At 41.0% G+C, this 22,201-nt stretch overlaps 1 protein-coding gene across 1 annotated transcript; it reads right to left on the reverse strand.

The window, feature by feature from the left end:
• Window positions 1-202: 202 nt before the first annotated feature.
• Window positions 203-15,388, reverse strand: LOC133661286 (death domain-containing protein 1-like). Its single transcript, XM_062064422.1, has 9 exons — window positions 15,360-15,388; window positions 14,460-14,772; window positions 14,202-14,381; window positions 13,830-14,086; window positions 13,479-13,637; window positions 5,387-5,676; window positions 711-961; window positions 566-623; window positions 203-504 (listed from the first exon to the last, which is right to left on the reverse strand). Exons 1-9 carry the CDS (start codon window positions 15,386-15,388, stop codon window positions 203-205), a joined length of 1,839 nt encoding a protein of 612 aa, XP_061920406.1.
• Window positions 15,389-22,201: the final 6,813 nt, after the last annotated feature.

The following is a 22,201-nucleotide window of genomic DNA, read 5'->3' on the forward strand; positions in this document are numbered from 1 at the left end:
GCTGATATAGGCTCCAGCACACCTCGCGACCCCGAATGGGACAAGCAGTAGAAAATGGATGGATGGATGGATGCAGTCTATTCAATTGAATATAGGTTGAAAAGGATTTGCAAATCATTGTATTGTTTTTATTTACAAATTACACAACGTGCCAACTTCACTGGTATTGGGTGTAAAGTAAGCCTTTTAAGGAGCAGCGTCTTTATTTCAGATTGCCTGAGGTCGCTGCCTGGCGTAACAGCAGCTCTGCAGCAAGGTCAGGCCTGCCGCTCCTGGCCAAGCAGCGTGCCAGATGGGAGGCCTTGGGCCGTAGCAAGGAAGCAGGCAGTTCCCTCCTCCACATGGTCAACATGCGGAAGGCCTCGCCGGGAAGGTTGTCCCCGGCCCGGAGCTTCACCAGCTGGGCGGAGCTACGGCGAATGCGCAGAGAATGCGCCAGGGGGCCTAATTCTTCTTCTGAAAGCTCCTCGGACAGCCAGAGGAGGAGCGAGTCTGGGAGGGAGTCTGGTGGGAAAGAAGTGAAAGTTAGGGTCAGACTATGCTTTGTTGGTCAAATAAGTCTCACCTGTCCTGTCACAGAGCGAAATCCTCGGCGTGACGGGCCGTCTGATGCTTCGGACTCGCTAAAATTAAACAGCAAGGGAAACTAAACAAGCGCACTCTAAAGGCGCGGATTACTTACTCTTTCATGAATCATTTGGAAAAAGTACCTTAGGCAGACTCAGAGGCAGCGTGCACACAGGCTCTCCCAGGTTCTCCACGTCCACCCTGACCGCCTTGTCCCCTCGCCACTCCGCCTGACCTCTGGTGGCCTTGTAGAAGACGGCCGCGCCCTTGTAGTGAGGTGAGCTGTAGTTACCGAAGGGGTCCACCTCAGTCAGGGGCACCAGCAGCTCGTTCCTGCGCTGACTGTGGAAGGTGATGCGCTCTTCTAGAAGCCCACACTTGCTCGCCCGAGGTCCTGCGGCAACATATAACATGTGGATAGGTCATCAAACAAACAACATCTAGCATTTCCTCACCACGTGACAAAGGGAGCGCCACCATACAGTAGATTTCACGTGTGTACAAACTGGCTGCACCTGCATGCTCATCATTAATCTAATATAATTTGAGACAACCGCTTATGCAAGCAGCTGTGTTAGCAAAGTGCTGCTTGCAACCTTTACAGCAACCTTTCTTTGCACGTTGTGTCTAACCTTTTACCATCAGGTCGCTGTTGAGCACGATTAAAGCTTTGTTTAGTACACATTGTTGCGTCAGACCAGTCTTCCTCTCAGGGAATAAAAGTCACTGGTCAATCCCAACTTCTTTCGGATGACATATATGTTGAGTAAGAAGGACCATCAAGACAGAATAGGAATATTACCAAGTTTTACTAAAGCTTTAGGAGACCAGCCTATGCGTTAATAGAGGCATCTGGAAGCGGTCTAAAAATCAAACGGAAAGAGTCAGCTTATTTAGTACGAAAACAGACCCCTCCCGGCCAGAAAGATACACAGCCTTATTGTTCTAAACTGATAAGGTAAAAAGGGAGTATATCATACTCCCAAAACACATTCCAGCGCCTTCAAGGTGAAACACAAGAGTTTACTAGCGGACATAAGATAAAGACCCAAAGTGTTCACACGGGAAAATATTGCTGCTTTAAACATGACTATGAATAAAGAAAGAACTCTTGAAAATATCTAATTCTCACAACATTTAAAGGCCTACTGAAACCCACTACTACCGACCACGCAGTCTGATAGTTTATATATCAATGATGAAATCTTAACATTGCAACACATGCCAATACGGCCGGGTTAACTTATAAAGTGCAATTTTAAATTTCCCGCGAAATATTCTGCTGAAAACGTCTCGTATGATGACGTTTGCGCCATCATACGTGTTGTTGAATCTTTTGCAATTTGTTTAATGAACAATGAAGACAGCAAAGAAGAAAGCTGTAGGTGGGAAGCGGTGTATTAGTGGCTGGCTGCAGCAACACAACCAGGAGGACTTTGAGTTGGATAGCAGATGCGCTACCGTGAGTACGCAGCTTTGGCTTCCAAACATTTGATCGCTTGCCCGTACGTGCGTGCCGTTATGTGCATGTCACGTACGTAACTTTGCTGTATGAACTTTACGGAGGTGAACGGTACTTTGGGCTGTGGGATTGAGTGTGTTGTGCGGGTGTTTGAGTTGAATTGGTGGGTTATATGGACGGGAGGGGGGAGGTGTTTGTTATGCGGATTAATTTGTGGCATATTAAATATAAGCCTGGTTGTGTTGTGGCTAATAGAGTATATATATGTCTTGTGTTTATTTACTGTTTTAGTCATTCCCAGCTGAATATCAGGTCCCACCCGCCTCTCACAGCATTTTCCCTATCTGAATCGCTTCCACTGCCCTCTAATCCTTCACTCTCACTTTCCTCATCCACAAATCTTTCATCCTCGCTCAAATTAATGGGGTAATCGTCGCTTTCTCGGTCCAAATCGCTCTTGCTGCTGGTGGCCATGATTGTAAACAATGTGCAGATGTGAGGAGCTCCACAACCTGTGACGTCACGCTACTTCCGGTACAGGCAAGGCTTTTTTGTCAGCGACCAAAAGTTGCGAACTTTATCGTCGATGTTCTCTACTAAATCCTTTCAGCAAAAATATGGCAATATCGCGAAATGATCAAGTATGACACATAGAATGGACCTGCTATCCCCGTTTAAATAAGAACATTTAATTTCAGTAGGCCTTTAAGCCATTTTGGTTGTGTTGAATGAATAATGGTGGTCTATTGGTTTTTGAAACATGTTAGAACCCTTATAGGCTGATTGGCAACACTAAATTGGCCTTAGTGTGTGAATGTGAGTGTGAATGGTTGTCTATTTCAGAATCAGAATCAGAAATACTTTAATAATCCCCTGAGGAGAAATTAAGATTTTTAGCACAATCCCATTCAAGAGCAGACAAACATTACAAGGAGACAGAACAGGATCGCTGACGGGTCTGCCAACTTCCGGCGCCCCTTACAAAAAAAGGTGAGAAACAGGTAAAACGCTGGGGGTGGGGCGTGAGAAAAAAAAGTCACTCTAAACCTGGGCCCCTGGAGAAGGGGTCCAGACTGAGGCCACGGGAAAAATAACTCATAGCCATAGCACACATGAGCATGTGTGTAAGAAGGAAACAAACATCAAAGAACAGAAAGGATATTAAAGACATTAAAAGAGCAGAGTTGATGCAACCAGACATTTCTACATAGTCACAAAAGTAAAACAAAACAAAACAAAAAACATATACACTGTGGTGGCCTCTGCGGTGTTCCACGCCATCGTCTGCTGGGGTGGGGGAGCATGGCCAGAGACAGGAGCAGACCCAACAAAGCAACCAAGAGACCTGACTCCACCCTCGGCCGCCCACTAACACTGAATTTGTGTGGCGACTTGTCCAGGGTGTATATGCCTTCAACCCGAGTGCAACTGGCATAGCTTCCAGCCCCTCCGCGCTACCCCAAAAGGGACAAATATGAATAGAAAAATGGATGAATGGATATCTTTACTTAATTTACTATGGACTAAAAGGAAAAGGTGACGCAAAAAGAGTCCCACTTCTTCCTCTGGACAAATTATTGACTTGTCTGAATACATTAGAAATGTCATTTTCGATGCCACATTTATTTTAAAGGGGAACTGCACTTTTCTTTGGAATTTCCCAATTATTATGAAAGACACGATGACAGATTGGTCATTGGTTAATGATTATTTGCAAAACAAAATTAAGTTTCCCAGTTCGAACATTAAATATCTTGTTTTTGCAGTCTATTCAATTGAATATAGGTTGAAAAGGATTTGCTAAATCATTGTATTCTGTTTTTATTTACCATTTACACAATGTGCCAACTTCACTGATTTGGTATTTTTACAGCAGTTTTGGGGTAGCTGGTGTTTTTTGGTCCCTAAGAAAAAATGCGTGCGTAGTGATGATTAAAGTTTCCACTTAGACCACACCTGGGCATTCTGCGGCCCGCGGGCCACATCCGGCCCTTTGTGCGTCCCTGTCCGGCCCGCATGAGGCCAATCATAAATTACAAAATACATTTTAAAAAGTATCTATGTCGAGTGTGCAATACAACGGTGCTGCTTTTGTTTTGAAAAGCGTTATTTGTATTACTTCCGTGTGGACGTATGCGCGTGCGTGATTGTGAATGAATGTGAACAGCTGCAATCACAAATTACAAAATAAAGTTGAAAAAACATATATGTCGTGCGCGCAATACAACTGTGCTGCTTTTATTTTGAAAAATGTTATTTATGGGCGTATGTCCGTGTGTAACCTGTGAGTGAAGGTGCACAGCGACAAGTGATGCACGGTTTACACCCGAGACGCTAAAAAGAGAAAAGTTGATGACGAATGCCGTGTTTTCAACAAGACATGGACTGCCAAGCAACGTTCCCTCTAAGGTGCGTGCCTGCGCAATTGCGCACTGCTCAAGCGTCCTCTGCGCACAGCAAATATATGCCGCGCACCAAATCAAATCCCATCTGAATTCTAAACAAAATAAACACATTTATTCTGTGTAATTTTGCAATGCAACTTTGAGTGACAGTGACAACAAGCAGCCCTAACGGTGTTCGTCAACACCGTTCAATTGAACACCGTTCAATTATTGTAACGTCTATTGAGATGCTCCGAGGACAGGAATTATATCGATCACTTTATTGAGCAAAACTGTTTATATTCGGCCATAACCACACCAAAAACATGAGTAAAACACTTCTATCTCGAAAAACTAGTCATTTTCTGCCGTACAAACCAGGCCAAAACCAACTTGTCATCTGTCACCAACACGTATACCACTAAACCACTGGTGCGTTTATGGCCACACAAAAAGTCGGACAACTCAAACACCACACAAAGTTACACTATGACTCCTCAGTCATATGTGTGCTTATTTGACTGTCATTTATTATTAATGTTAATTTATTTATTTTAATCATGGAATGCTGTTACTAGATAAAGTTACAGGAATGCACACTTCATCCTATGCTTACATTTCATTGTGCAACATGAGGATGTTTAAGGGGAACTAAATGTGATCACTGAAAGGGGTACAAATGATTTCCAAAGCAGTGCTTTTGGTATAAAGTTAAGTTAGGTTAAATGAAAGTATTATTATTATTATTAATTATTATTATTATTATTATTTTTATTATTATTATTATAATTATCATTTATCTTACAGTATATATCAAAAATAATATTGAGCAAAATTTAATTTAAATATTGTCGATGTGGCCCTCCAGCAGTGCTCGGGTTGCTCATGCGGCCCCCGGTAAAAATTAATTGCCCACCCCTGACTTAGACATTACACTCAAGTTACCGGGAATGATTCTCTGTTCATGTCTAACCTGCACAGGTGACATTCCCGCAAAGGCGTAGGACAAGCTGATCCCCCTCCCGCATGCAGATCTCCGGTGACGTCTGCGGGGCTGCACTGTCACCCCCTGCCTGCAGCCTGGACATTTCCCAACTGAGCTCCCTGCTCGGCAAGGCGGACACCAGGACGGCACGGGGCTCACCCTGGCGGTGCTGGATGACCACTCTGACCAGGTGGCCACACACTGAGTCCACCAGGTCCTCTGCCAGGGATGTGAGCTGGCAAGGCTGCAGCGGGGAGAGGAAGCGGACCACCAGCAGTCTGCAGGAGGACGGAACAAATAGGCCTTTATTCTTGCTGTACACGCAAGACTTTTATTTGCATACGTGTGTTCACATTAAGAAGTACGGCAAAATTCAGTGCACTGTCAGTACTCAGATGTTGAATTCAAAATGAACACTTCACCCTCGATTGCTTGGTTTTAAATGATGTCACGTCCCGCTCATTAAATATGCGTGGTGGTCAAGCTAGCGTCTGTTCTCAATGGGTACGATGCGCCATTTAGCCTTTCTCGAAGTAAAATGCCCCGCGTGTGTGTTGTTTTCGGCTGTACAAACCGTTCAAATCGCCAAAAGGATGACATTTTCTTCAAAGTTCCTCGAGAGGTTGATGTGTATTTCTGGTCTTGTCACCCCCTCTAGGGCAGAAGGGCAACACGGCAGTGCGGCTGGATCAAAAGAGACATCGGAGACGCTTTGCTGAACAAAAAAGTTCCTTTATTACAAGCGAGCGTCATTAAACAAGTCTGCAGTACCTGGAGGAGCTCAGGTCAAAAATTAAGGACTCTTAATTTGGAGGAGCCGAACCACTTTCTTGTATTCCTTCTTTCTCTGTCTGGGTGTGTTAATTCAGAAGGGTACAACCTGACCATGTAAGGATATGTTCATGTGTAAGTGACCGGAAAACAACCTCTGTATGTTGTAACTTACAAACCCCGTTTCCATATGAGTTGGGAAATTGTGTTAGATGTAAATATAAACGGAATACAATGATTTGAAAATTATTTTCAACCCATATTCAGTTGAATATGCTACAAAGACAACATATTTGATGTTCAAACTGATAAACTTTTTTTTTTTTTGCAAATAATCATTAACTTTGGAATTTGATGCCAGCAACACGTGACAAAGAAGTTGGGAAAGGTGGCAATAAATGGAGGAATGTTCATCAAACACTTATTTGGAACATCCCACAGGTGAACAGGCAAATTGGGAACAGGTGGGTGCCATGATTGGGTATAAAAGTAGATTCCATGAAATGCTCAGTCATTCACAAACAAGGATGGGGCGAGGGTCACCACTTTGTCAACAAATGCGTGAGCAAATTGTTGAACAGTTTAAGAAAAACCTTTCTCAACCAGCTATTGCAAGGAATTTAGGGATTTCACCATCTACGGGTTCAGAGAATCTGGAGAAATCACTGCACGTAAGCAGCTAAGCCCGTGACCTTCAATCCCTCAGGCTGTACTGCATCAACAAGCGACATCAGTGTGTAAAGGATATCACCACATGGGCCCAGGAACACTTCAGAAACCCACTGTCAGTAACTACAGTTGGTCGCTACATCTGTAAGTGCAAGTTAAAACTCTCCTATGCAAGGCGAAAACCGTTCATCAACAACACCCAGAAACGCTGTCGGCTTCGCTGGGCCTGAGCTCATCTAAGATGGACTGATACAAAGTGGAAAAGTGTTCTGCGGTCTGACGAGTCCACATTTCAAAATGTTTTTGGAAACCGTTGACGTCGTGTCCTCCGGACCAAAGAGGAAAAGAACCATCCGGATTGTTATAGGCGCAAAGTTGAAAAGCCAGCATCTGTGTTGGTATAGGGGTGTATTAGTGCCCAAGACATGGGTAACTTACACATCTGTGAAGGCGCCATTAATGCTGAAAGGTACATACAGGTTTTGGAGCAACATATGTTGCCATCCAAGCAACGTACCATGGACGCCCCTGCTTATTTCAGCAAGACAATGCCAAGCCACGTGTTACATCAACGTGGCTTCATAGTAAAAGAGTGCGGGTACTAGACTGGCCTGCCTGTAGTCCAGACCTGCCTCCCATTGAAAATGTGTGGCGCATTATGAAGCCTAAAATACCACAACGGAGACCCCCGGACTGTTGAACAACTTAAGCTGTACATCAAGCAAGAATGGGAAAGAATTCCACCTGAGAAGCTTAAAAATGTGTCTCCTCAGTTCCAAAACATTTACTGAGTGTTGTTAAAAGGAAAGGCCATGTAACACAGTGGTGAACATGCCCTTTCCCAACTACTTTGGCACGTGTTGCAGACCTGAAATTCTAAGTTAATTATTATTTGCAAAAAAAAATCAAGTTTATGAGTTTAAACATCAAATATGTTGTCTTTGTATTGCATTCAATTGAATTTGGGTTGAAAAGGATTTGCAAATCATTGTATTCCGTTTATATTTACATCTAACACAAATTCCCAACTCATATGGAAACGGGGTTTGTAGAAGTTGACGTGAAGATAAACATGGAGTCTCTCCTCCAGGATGGAGCTATCACTTTTGCAATCCGAAGTCTGAATATATTGCCTCTTCTCGTGAGAGAGTTACCCCAGTCCATATGCGAATGTCCAACTAAGACGTCTTGATTTATTAAGGACTCAACCATTATTTACTTAAACCTGGTGGTTCGCTTTCTTGATGATGTTCTACAGACCATTTTCAAGCCGCTCTCTGGCCGTCTCTTCAAAATACGCCATTTTGTGAACGGTCTTATTTATGTGGTTTCCATATGGAGTCTACTGACAGATATAAGTTAGAACTATACGCTACGCTACTTTGTGTTAGAAATGGCAACAGCGGAGGATGCATGTGCATGTACGAGCCAGTCTGCCCCACAACAAGAGGATAGAGAAAAAGAAGGAACTTATTGACTACAGTATCGAATTACAATGGCGGACAAGCGCAAAGCACTTTGGGTAAATTCCTCCCGTTTATAGCGATATCCGCTGATGTCACAACTGGGAACAACGTCACAAATTGGGCAAATACAACACGGCTCGTTTGGAGGAAGTATGAAGGAAGGCAAGATTGTTTTATAAATATCTCCGCCATGTCTCCATGGTTTGTGTTCAAATTTTTGGGGGCTCTGCAGATCCCAAATACACAAAAACAGGCACCAATAGGTAAGAAAATTTGGTTTTACACAATAGATCCTGTTTAAGCTGACATCAACATACATGGTCGACCACTTCTGGATAAATCAGTCAATTAATGTTGACATGTAGTATTGTTAAAACGGAACTGCACTTTTTTTTTTTTTTTTTGCCTGTCGTTTACAATTATTATGAAAGACATGACGAGGGATGGATTTTTTTTTTTTATGCATTCTAAATACTTAATTAAAGTAAATAAAAGTCAGCTTCCTGCGGAACCAATGGCATATTTCTGATTCTGCCGATAAAATCCAATAAATAACCATTAAAAAACCACCAACAATACTCCATTTACATTTCATGACTTCAATATTAACCTAATATTATTGATATTGTTGTTATAAGCGCTAACGCAGACAAACTATTTATCGCGGCGACATTATCACTTCCGTGTGTCCCTATGTTTACATCATCGAGTGGTCTGCCGCTTTCTCGCTTTATTCTGGATCATAAATCATGCCTCTCACCTGGACAGAAAAAGTCTGAGAAGGTGTTCCGACAAGTTGGTACACTTTGACTGCCATTTAGGACCCGAAACTGGCGAGGAAGACACAAAATGACGCTTGGTCTCCCCAGCCCCCACCACTCAAAATAGCCACACTTTGTTCTGATTACTTTTTAAGTTAAGTTAAAGTTAAAGTACCAATGATTGTCACACAAACACTAGGTGTGGTGAAATTTGTCCTCTGCATTTGACCCATGCCCTTGGGGAGCAGTGGGCAGCAGCGGCGCCGCGCCCGGGAATCATTTTGGTGATTCGCACACTCTTGGCATTCTCTCGATGAGCTTTAAGAGGTAGTCACCTGAAATGGTTTTCACTTCATAGGTGTGCTTGAAGCTCATCGAGAGAATGCCAATAGTGTGAGAAAACAGTAATCAGAGCAAAGAGTGGCTATTTTGAAGAAAATAGAATATAAAACATGTTTTCAGTTATTTCACCTTTTTTTGTTAAGTACATAACTCCGCATGTGTTCGTTCATAGTTTTGATGCCTTCAGTGACAATCTACAATGTAAATAGTCATGAAAATAAAGAAAACACATTGAATGAGGTGTGTCCAAACTTTTTGCCCGTACTGTATATTTAATATTTACTAGGGCTGTGAATCTTTGGGTGTGCCACGATTCGATTCAAAATCGATCCTAGGGGTCACGATTCGATTCAAAATCGATTTTTTTTTTTAATTCAACACGATTCTCGATTCAAAAACGATTTTTTTTATTGTTTTATTTTATTTCTTTTTTTTTTTTTTTTAATGAAAACAATACACAACAATACCATAATAATGCAATACAATTTAATTTTGGAGTTCTGAACTTGTAATTTCTTGCAGTGTTTATTAAGTGGTAATATGTCACATTTGTCCCAATTAACTTTATACCCTGATAAACAGCCATATTCAGTGATGACATTATTGATATAAAGAAGAGAGGAGTTAACATGTGACAGGTAAAAAAATTATGTCGTCACAATACATCGATAGCCTATTATACTGAGAGTCAATTTTTATACCGGAATATTATTTTCACTTCTTATTTTTGCAGCTAAGGGTTCAATAACCAATTTAAATAATAATCCAGATGCAGGACATCCCTGTTTTACTCCTCTTTTTAACAAAAAAATTTCTGAAATATGATTATTGGTTTTGACTGATGCCATGGGCCTTGTAAAAAGCATCTTAATCCATTGTATAAAATTATCTCCAAATCCAAATTTACGTAATGTGCAAAACATAAATGAGCAGTTTATGCGGTGGAATGCCTTCTCCGCATCAACAGTACATACTGCTGTGGGATAAGGGGGACTTCTAGCATAGTAAATAACATTAAACAATTTCCTTATATTGTCTGAAGATTGTCGACCTTCCATGAAGCCAGTTTGGTCGGTATGAATTAATTTTCCTATTACATTTGATAATCGTGTGGCTAAGATTTTTGCCAAGATTCAAAAAGATTCTCTATTCATTCAATACATAGGATTTCAGCAGGATCTACCCCAGTCTGCTGACATGCAAGCAGAGTAGTAGATTTTTGTAAAAAGCTTTTATAATTGTAAAGGACAATGTTTTATCAACTGATTGCAATAATGTAAATTTGTTTTAACTATTAAATGAACCAAAAATATGACTTATTTTATCTTTGTGAAAATATTGGACACAGTGTGTTGTCAAGTTTATGAGATGCGATGCAAGTGTAAGCCACTCTGACACTATTGTTCTTTTTATTTTTTTATTTTAATAAATGTCTAATGATAATGTCAATGAGGGATTTTTAATCACTGCTATGTTGAAATTGTAACTAATATTGATACTGTTGTTGATGATATTCATTTTTGTTTCACTACTTTTGGTTTGTTCTGTGTCGTGTTTGTGTCTCCTCTCAATTGCTCTGTTTATTGCAGTTGCTGGGTTGGGTTTGGTTTTGGAATTGGATTGCATTGTTATGGTATTGCTGTGTATTGTTTTGTTGGATTGATTAATTTAAAAAAAATAAAAATAAATAAATACAATTAAAAATTTAAAAAAATTTATAAATTTTTTTTTTTTAAATCGATTTTTTTTAAATGAGAATCTACAAGGTTAATGTAGGTTGCTTCTCTTTCTTCCCCTCCATTTTTCTGCATTCTTTCGTATCTCAAGTTATCATTACGTATATGTATTGTTGCATTTGAACAACTGTATTGTTGATAATAAAGATAAAGTATTGGTATTTTTTATTATCAATAGCACTATTTCTATTGGTATTCATATTGCTCCATTTTTAGTGTAATAATGCTCATTGTCATTTCTGTATTATTTTTTTATTTTCGCTAACTGCTTATTTGCTATTACTTTTACCATCATATTTGTACATGTCGTATTTGCTGATGTTGCTCTGTTGTTGTTGTTGTTGTTGTGTTTGCTGTTGTTGTTTTTGTCTCTCTGTCTAATCCCCCTCTTGTCCCCACAATTCCCCCCTCTGTCTTCCTTTTTCTCTCTTTCTATCCCCTCCTGCTCCGGCCCGGCTGCACCAAATGATTATATAAATACATTTAATAAAGTCAAAATACAAGTAAGGCAACAAGAGAAGTATCCTACACTTCTCTTTTGTAAAGTAAAACTGAACAGCCGATATGGGCATCTGCATCTGCTATATGATTTGCCCGAGAAGCTGGGCAGGACATTATAAAAAAAAAAAATAATTAAAAATAAATAAATAAATAAAAATAAAAATAAAAAATAAAAATGAGAATCAATTCTGAATCGCACAACGTGAGAATCGCTATTCGAATTCGAATCGATTTTTTCCCACACCCCTAATATTTACGTATATTGATTATTGATCATTGATCATTAATTTCAAAAACGCATGACAACCATGCAGAATTCATGAGAGCCAACAAACATAATAAAACATTACTTGTGTGTGTCCAAACTTTTGGCCTGTACTGTATATATAAATGTGCTCGTTACTAAATTACATGTATACATACATAATGTATATAAAACCTCAATGGAGGTGTTTGGAAAACATTTTAAGGGCTTTAAAGGCAGAATTGCGTGGCTCCCACAGGCTCCACTGTAAGCAAACTTTTGATCGCATTTTCATCCATCATCATGTCTCTCATAATGGTTGTGAACAATAAGCAAAATTCCCAAAAAAGTGCAGTTCCGCTTTAACTTCATCATTAATACTCGTATGCAAACGTCAAAATGGATTAAAAACATACGAATTAGGGTGGGCGAGGCAAAGGAAGTGATAGGTACTTCAAAAGCTTCAGTATAGACATTCATTTGGATTAGGGATGTCCGATAATGGCTTGTAGGGACGGCGTGGCGTAGTGGGTAGAGCAACCGTGCCAGAAACCTGAGGGTTGCAGGTTCGCTCCCCGCCTCTTACCATCCAAAAATCGCTGCCGTTGTGTCCTTGGGCAGGACACTTCACCCTTTGCCCCCGGTGCCGCTCACACCGGTGAAATGAATGATGACTGAATGGTAGGTGGTGGTCGGAGGGGCCGTAGGCGCAAACTGGCAGCCTCGCTTCCGTCAGTCTACCCCAGGGCAGCTGTGGCTACAAATGTAGCTTACCACCACCAGGTGTGAATGAATGATGGGTTCCCACTTCTCTGTGAGCGCTTTGAGTATCTAACAATAGAAAAGCGCGATATAAATCGAATCCATTATTATTATTATTGTTGCCGATATTCCGATATTGTCCAACTCTTTAATGACAGATACCGATATCAACCGATACCGATATATACAGTCTTGGAATTAACACATTATTATGCCTAATTTGGACAACCAGGTTTGGTGAAGATAAGGTCCTTTTTAAAAAAATAAAAAATAAAATAAGATAAATAAATTAAACATTTTCTTGAATAAAAAAGAAAGTAAAACAATATAAAAACAGTTACATAGAAACTAGTAATTAATGAAAATGAGTAAAATTAACTGTTAAAGTTTAGTAGTATTAGTGGACCAGCAGCACGCACAATCATGTGTGCTTACGGACTGTATCCCTTGCAGACTGTATTGATATATATTGATATATAATGTAGGAACCAGAATATTAATAACAGAAAGAAACAACCCTTTTGTGTGAATGAGTGTGAATGGGGGGGGGAGGTTTTTTGGGTTGGTGCACTAATTGTAAGTGTATCTTGTGTTTTTTATGTTGATTTAATTTAAAAAACGATACAGATAATAAAAAAAACGATACCGATAATTTCCGATATTAAATTTTAAAGCATTTATCGGCCGATAAATGCTTTAAAATTAGACATAAATGCTTTGAAATTAGACATCTGTAATTTGCATACTTCTGATTTGGCAGTTTGTATCGTCATCTGTTTGGCCTGGAAGCAGCCAGGACAAATACTGACAGACAAACACAGTCCAAACCTGTCAAAGTTCTCCGTCAGTTCAAAAGACACAATGCCATTCTGATGGCTCTGGATGACAATTCCTTCCGCGACGCTCCATTGATGGTCTTTGCAGCACAGCACGCTCAGAAGCTCAGCAGGGTTCTCTTTAGAGGACTGAATAGAGGAGCCCAGCATCCTAACACGAAAAGTATTTTTTTATGCTAAACTGGATGAAAAGGCAATTAACTGTGAAGTCATCACATTAAATGTTGCTCAGGGGACACACTATTTAATGAGCAATCAAGAAATGCATCCATATATGTCACAATAAGTAGATTATTCTAACAAAATTATATGTATTATTTTCAACAATTGGTTCTTCTTTTACCTCCTCTGCTGGGAAGATGATACTGCAGGGCCAGCTGCAGGCAGAGTGAGTAAACGCTTCACAAGGTCCACCTGCCCTCTCATGTCTTTCCACTTGTCAGGATTTGGCGGACAGGGAAGTGTCACCGTGAGGGGTCTGAGCAGGGGCTGAGAGGACGGATGGGCAAGGCAGAGGAGCGGGCTGGTGGACACCACCCTGCGGTAGGCTTCACTTTTGGACTTGATGGTGGCCAGAAGGACGGCGTCAAGTGGCTGGATCTGAGGTTTGGGACAAAGGTGGTTTTGCCAAACTCATCCAAGCACGGGCACAGAAATCATCATCAAAGTGTAGAAATGCTTCCTGTCATATATCATGTCTTAAAACGACTCTTACCGTGTACTGCACCATGACAGAAGCCGTGAAGGATCCCGGGAGGTAGTAGAGGCAGATGCGAGGGTCCACAAGAGGTTTGTGAGACACGCCCCGTCTAGGAACTGTGAAGTGTTCTCGCTTAAGACAGGAAACCACGGCAAACAGGCCCAGTGAGTACACCTTCACTTCTGCAAAAGAGCCCTGAGGCCACAATGTCACAGGTCATTTGGACTGTGATGTCATCCCATGAATTATTTGACAATGTAATTGTTGCTTTACCCTCTGTCCACCGTGTGAGCTCTCTGTTGTCACAGGAGTGAGGTAGCTGGCCCTCCTCTCGCGGTCCACCAGCTTGACAGCGATGGTCCTGTAGGTGCCGCGGTGACGCACACAGAAGGGAATTGCCACAGTCAGAGGGTAGCGGATGGCACCACAGCCTTCAACTCTGACCCTGATCACTCTGCTGACCAGCTTCTCTGCATCGCTCACCATCAGGCAGCTAAGGGTGTCGGCCACTTCACAGCGCAGGACTTCAGCCACACCCAAAGGTGCTTGTATGAAGCATGCACCCAGTATATCCGAGTTCTCGAGTCTAAAAACCAAAACAGTGGTCAATACATGCATATAGAGCATGGTATGTGGGTGGTCAATACATGCATATAGAGCATGGTATGTGGGTGGTCAATACATGCATATAGAGCATGGTATGTGGGTGGTCAATACATGCATATAGAGCATGGTATGTGGGTGGTCAATACATGCATATAGAGCATGGTATGTGGGAAAAAGAGACAAAAGGTTTATCCCAGCATGCCTGTTTTGTGGTGTGGTAAATTATACCGTGTACAATTGTCTTATATGATTATGAACTATAGCATGTATTTAGATTTGGTCACAGAATCTTTTAGGGGATTATTCTATTAAGGAAATATGCCCTTAGATAGCTTTGGGTGCAGATGTCCATCACAGCTCATCCAGAGAGTGGTGGCCCTTGTCCCCAGGACAATTGGAATCCTAAAGGGATGCAGGCTTGGATTTTAGGAGTGATTATAAACACATTAGCGACGTCTGGTATGAGCCCCCACAGGTAGGAGTAGAGTTCAGGGGTCGGAGGACACCAGTCTTAAACTGAGCAGAGGAATAAGGTCAGGAAATAGATTGACTGGCGAAACAACAAACTGGGCTTCGTCCAGACTGGCCGGCTCCATGGCTAGAATTACAAAGAGTAAGGGTCTTTGTGTAAAAGGTATTTAAGGACAGTGGTCCGAGAGGACATCAGAAGAGTAATCAGGCCCCCGAAGCTGCAGTTCCAGTCTGACGCTCACTGAAACAAATAAAGCTTTTTGTTAGACGATTCCTTGTTGGCGTCTTCTTGGCTCATCACCCATCACACAGTCACTCTGTCCTGGGAGAGTGACACGATCAACAAATATACAAGAGTGGTTACCCACTCATCAGGGGATTTAATGAGAATGTGCTTTACCATCGCTCTTAAAAAGAGTGGTTTACATCATGCAAATGGCCTAATCTAAATTATGTACTGCGAACTTTGACAACAGTCTGAGTGTTGCACGAACGGGCTTTGTTCTGGTGGCGGTGTGAAGACACAAGCTCATTATATTTGTTGAGCGTGAAAAGTTCCAGTCAGCAGATAATCAATCATTTCTTTCTGAGACATAGTTGCATCTTTTGGTGGAATTTTCTGTACGGTGGTTCCAGATGTGCTTGCTGATGAATTTGTGTGGCTAACGTGGCAGAATGAGGCGCTGTGGTTCCTACCCCTTCTTTTTCCGAGTCATTTTCCGTTAGTCTAATGTACGTGTCCATCTTGTCCTTGTCTTTGCGCGTGACTGTGGCTTGGTAAAAGATGGTAGATGATTGGAGGCAGTTTCCATCAAGTGGGAAGGCGTTCCTTTGTCGGCAGTTACATGTGGCGCCGGTTGTGGTATAATTTGCTTGTGGAGGTGTTAGTATACATTTGTTATGGTTATTGATTATCTGTTTGGTGTTGTTACGCAGCTTTAACTAATTTTGATGGTGTTGCTGTTGAATATTTTGCAAAGTCTGTGATACTTTGGGAAGTGCTTTTCTACAAAACACAAAACCAGTCAAGATTTCAAAATCTATGGTCCGTAATACCATCAAAAGGCTCAGAGAATCTGGAGAAATCACTGCACGTAAGCGATGATATTACGGATCTTAGATTCCTCAGGCGGTACTGCATCAAAAACCGACATCAGTGTGTAAAAGATATCACCGCATGGGCTTAGGAACACTTCAGAAAACCACTGTCAGCAACTACAGTTGGTCGCTACATCTGTAAGTGCAAATTAAAACTCTACTATGCAAACCGAAAGCCATTTATCAACAACACCCAGAAACGCAGCCGGCTTCGCTGGGCCCGAGCTCATCTCAGATGGGCTGATGCAAAGTGGAAAAGTGTTCTGTGGTCTTACGAGTCCACATTTCAAATTGTTTTGGGAAACTGTGGACGTCGTGTCCTCTGGAACAAAGAGGAAAAGAACCATCCGGATTGTTCCAGGCGCAAAGTTCAAAAGCCAGCATCTGTGATGGTATGGGGGTGTATTAGTGTCCAAGACATGGGGGACTTATGCATCTGTGAAGGCACCATTAATGCTGAAAGGTACATAGAGGTTTTGGAGCAACATATGTTGCCATCCAAGCAACGTTATCATGGACGCCCCTGCTTATTACAGCAAGACAATGCCAAGCCATGTGTTACAACAGCGTGGCTTCATAGTGAAAGAGTGCGGGGTACTAGACTGGCCTGTCTGTAGTCCAGACCTGTCTCCCATTGAAAATGTGTGGCGCATTATGAAGCCTAAAATACCACAACGGAGACCCCCGGACTGTTGAACAACTTAAGCTGTACATCAAGCAACAATGGGAAATAATTCCACTTGAAAAGCTTCAAAAATTGGTCTCGTCAGTTCCCAAACGTTTACTGAGTGTTGTTAAAAGGAAAGGCCATGTAACATAGTGGTAAAAATGCCCCTGTGCCAACTTTTTTGCAACATTTTGCTGCCATGAAATTCTAAGTAAATGATTATTTGCTAAGTTTCTCAGTTCAAACATTAAGTATTTTGTCTTTGCAGTCTATTCAATTTAATATAAGTTGAAAAAGATTTGCAAATCATTGTATTCTGTTTTTATTTAAAATTTACACAACGTGCCAACTTCACTGGTTTTGGATTTTGTACTAGTGTGTGGAATTTGTGTCCGATGTTGGTGCTGACTTTCTTGCTGAAGGGGGGGGTTATACCAGAGGATGTTGTTATGTCGTCGGTTTTTCCGTTTGTTAGCTGTGATTGTTGTGTATTGTATGGTGTAGTTGTATCTGCTTTCGTCGAGTGCTTTCTGTTATGGAGATATGGCGCAGTGAAAGGATGCTTTGTCGGATGAGAGTGAGAAAAGGTGTTTGTTGATGATTGTTGAGTTAGTGTTTGTTGTGGTGTGTGAGTAGTTACTTTCGCGGAACCACACCGCCTTATTCCGCCAACTGCGCAAGCACATCTGGAACCTGAAGGACAACAACATTGAACACTCATCACACTCGCCGTACAGCAGTTCCAGCAAAAGATGCAACCTTTGTCTCAAAGAGAAGTTATTGATTATCTGCCGACCAGAACTTTCCACGCTCAACACGTGTAATGAGCTTGTATCTTCATGCCGCCACAGGAACATAGCCCTTTTGTGCAACACTTAAAGGCCTACTGAAATGAAATGTTTTTATTTAAATGGGCATAGCAGATCCATTCTATGTGTAATACTTGATAATTTCGCGATATTGCCATATTTTTGCTGAAAGGATTTAGTAGAGAACAACGACGATAAAGTTTGCAACTTTTGGTCGCTGATAAAAAAAAAGCCTTGCCTATACCGGAAGTAGCGTGTTTACAATGCAGCGAGAGAGATTCGGACCGAGAAAGCGACGATTACCCTATTAATTTGAGCGAGGATGAAAGATTTGTGGATGAGGAACATTAGAGTGAAGGATTACAGTGCAGTGCAGGACGTATCTTTTTTCGCTCTGACCGTAACTTAGGTACAAGGGTTCATTGGATTCCACACTTTCTCCTTTTTCTATTGTGGATCACGGATTTGTATTTTAAACCACCTCGGATACTATATCCTCTTGAAAATGAAAGTCGAGAACGTGAAATGGACATTCACAGTGACTTTTATCTCCACGACAATACATCGGTGAAGCACTTTAGCTACTGAGCTAACGTGATAGCATCGGGTTTAACTGCATATAGAAACAAAACAAATAAGCCCCTGACTGGAAGGATAGACAGAAGATCAACAATATTACCAAACTCTGGACATGTAACTACACGGTTAATGCTTTCCAGCTTGGCGAAGCTTAGCAATGCTGTTGCTAACGACGCCATTGAAGCTAACTTAGCTACGGAACCTCGACAGAGCTATGCTAAAAACATTAGCTCTGCACCTATGCCAGCTCTCATCTGCTCATCACGACCCGTGCTCACCTGCGTTCCAGCGATCGACGGTACGACGAAGGACTTCACCCGATCCCCGATGCGGTCGGCGGCCCGGAGACGGAGGAAGTCAAGGTGAGGTCGGCGGCTAGCGCGTCTGCTATCCATCTCAAAGTCCTCCTGGTTGTGTTGCTGTAGTCCGCCGCTAATACACCGATCCCACCTACAACTTTCTTCTTTGCAGTCTCCATTGTTCATTAAACAAATTGCAAAAGATTCACCAACACAGATGTCCAGAATACTGTGGAATTTTGAGATGAAAACAGAGCTTTTTGGATTCAATGGGCTCCGAATACTTCCGTTTCAACCATTGACGTCATCATACATAAATGTTTTCAACCGGAAGTTTAGCGGGAAATTTAAAATTGCACTTTATAAGTTAACCCGGCCGTATTGGCATGTGTTGCAATGTTAAGATTTCATCAGTGATATATAAACTATCAGACTGTGTGGTCGGTAGTAGTGGGTTTCAGTAGGCCTTTAAACTGTTGTTAAAGTCCGCACTGCATAAACTAGATTCGGCAACCATGAAACAGGCATGTTGGGATAAACCGGTAGTCCATTTGTGTCTTTCTCATGTTATTAGAGAGAGAGAGAGAGAGAGAGAGAGAGAGAGAGAGAGAGAGAGAGAGAGAGAGAGAGAGAGAGAGAGAGAGAGAGAGAGAGAGAGAGAGAGAGAGAGAGAGAGAAAGAAAATATGGAGTGATTGTTGGCATATTTTGCTTTGTACATTCTTGTAATATTACCTGCTATCTTGTGTTGATTTATGTGGGATTTCCAATTCATTTTATCATTTATTACAGTGTTTTTCAACCTTTTTCGAGCCAAGGCACATTTTTTGCGTTGAAAATATCACGAGGCACACCACCAGCAGAAATCTTTTAAAAAACGTAACTCAGTTGACAGTAAAAAGTCGTTGTCGCAATTGTTGGATATGACTTTAAACCATACCCAACTATGTATCAATATAGCTCTTGTCTCCAAGTAGGTATTTTGGTGGCTTTTTCTCTTTTTTTGATAATTTCCTGTAGCAGTTTCATGTCTTCCTTTGAGCGATATTTCCCGCATCTACTATGTTTTAGCAATCAAGAATATTTCAGTTGTTTCTATCCTTCTATGTGGGGACATTGTTGACTGTCATGTCATGTTTGGATGTACATTGTGGACGCCTTCTCTGCTCCACAGTAAGTCTTTGCTGTCGTCCAGCATTCTGTTTTTGTTTACTTTGTAGCCAGTTCAGTTTTACTTTCGTTCTGCATAGCCTTCCCTAAGCTTCAATGCCTTTTCTTAGGGGCACTCACCTTTTGTTTATTTTTGGTTTAAGCAATAGACACATTTTTACCTGCACGCTGTCTCCCACTGTTTCCGACATCTACAAAGCAATTAGCTACCGGCTGCCACCTACTGATATGGAAGAGTATTACACGGTTACTCTGCCGAGCTCTAGACAGCACCGACACTCACCAACAACACATAATTTGCAGACTATAATTACTGGTCTGCAAAAAATATTTTTAACCCAAATAGGTGAAATTACATAATCTTCCACGGCACACCAGACTGTATCTCACGGCACACTAGTGTGCCGCAGCACAGTGGTTGAAAATCACTGATCTATTAGACATGCAAACATTTGATCTATTTTACTCTTATAATGCCTACACCGTCTATTTGAATTTGTGTTTGACTTTCTCTTTTGCTGATACCAAATAGCATTATTTTAGTTTTACTGAGATTCAGAGATAATCTGTATTTGTCAAACAATCCTTTAAATTTGTTAATTTCTTCGGTTATTATTTGTATCGGTTTGTGTGTGGTCTCGTTTGAACAAAACACAGTTGTGTCGTCTGCAAATAACAACAAATGTAAGTATTTTTGTAACTTTACAAATGTCGTTCATAGAGATTAATCAACTTTGGTCCCTGAGGTACGCCATAAAATATATTTAGAGTTGCATACGTAGTTTCACGTACTGTTTCCTGTTGGTTAACTAGCTGCTTATCCAATTTGAGACCAGCCCTTTGAGACCGTTCTAATTTGTTGATTACGATATAATGATTAGTTGTGTCGAATGCTTTTGTTAGATCCATAAACACTGCCGCTGCACACTGTTTACCATCTATTGCATTGGTAATCTCCTCCGTTAGGTTGAGTAATGCCATTGATATTGACATTTTCACTGTGTATCCGTATTAGTTATCAACAAGTGTAGCCCTTTTTTTATTAATTTGTCCAGTCCGCTGTAAAATAATGTTTTAATAATTCTGGAAAAAAATATGGAAGTAGGGAAACAGGTCTATAGGTTGTAAATTGGTGTTTGTCACCAGTCTTATAATTCAGTACAACTTTTGCAATATTATTTTTTTTATTTGGGAATCTATCTGTTTGTATTAGAAATGGCAACCCCAGATGATGCATGTGCATGTATGAGCCAGTCTGCCCTACAACAAGAGGATACAGGAAAATAAGGAACTTACAAATCAAATCTATTATTATTATTATTATTATTATTATTATTATTATTATTATTATTATTATTATTATTATTATAGACAAAGGCATCGGACTACAATGGCGGACGACCGCAAAGCTCTTTGAGTAAATCTCTACCATATATATTTCCGCTGGAAGGCAAAATTGTTTTTTAAATATCTCCGCCATGGTTTGATTTTATGTTTTTGGGACTTATGCAGATCCTAAACACAGAAAAACAAGTACCAATCAGTAAGGATAGTTGTTTTTGCATAATAGTTCCCCTATAATCGCGCTAATGAGTTTTTAGAAAACAACAGTGCAGCAAGTATATTTAAAGTGCAAGCAGAGGTACATAAAGTTGCTCTTCAGGACATTGCCAATGTTGCTTCAACGATGGCAGACTTGGCGGCTAATTGAATAGAAGTGTCAACTGGAGCGTTTACAGTTTGAGGACGACAAGGTTCCATACCCGACTGCGATCCATTCTTTGCTCGTCTCCTTTTGTATATTCTCAGAGACAGTGTCCAATTTGCTTTTTCTGTCACAACTTTGATCTTTGAAATTCAGTCCTCCTTCTGTGTCGTCATTGTTGGTAAAAGAGGCATGGCCTTGATCTTCTCCATCTTTAGCCTGTTCTTCACACCCTGGCTGGGCCTCTTGAGGTGTCTCTTTACTGTTCGTTTCTATCAAGTCCTTACTTGCAGCTCTTTCTGTACTCACTTGTATTATTTCAGTGTCCAGCTTGTTGAATATAGTGTTAAATTGGTCACGAATGTGCTCTAAATCATCCATAACACTCCAAAAAATGCCACAGTCCAGAAAATGAGTGGATTTGCATTGAATGTCATCTGAAACAAAACACATGCACATGTCACGAGTATTTGTCATAAACTTTTTTAGGTTGCAACCACGTGAATTACAGGTTGTCCTCTTTACTACCGTGCACAAATGGATGGCTACTGTTATAACCTTTATGGGGTTTTTCCTAGAACGTAGGTTAAGTGAAAACTCCAAGTATGTAAA

Source organism: Entelurus aequoreus, linkage group LG12 (assembly GCF_033978785.1).
Source record: "Entelurus aequoreus isolate RoL-2023_Sb linkage group LG12, RoL_Eaeq_v1.1, whole genome shotgun sequence".
Classification (NCBI taxonomy): domain Eukaryota; kingdom Metazoa; phylum Chordata; class Actinopteri; order Syngnathiformes; family Syngnathidae; genus Entelurus; species Entelurus aequoreus.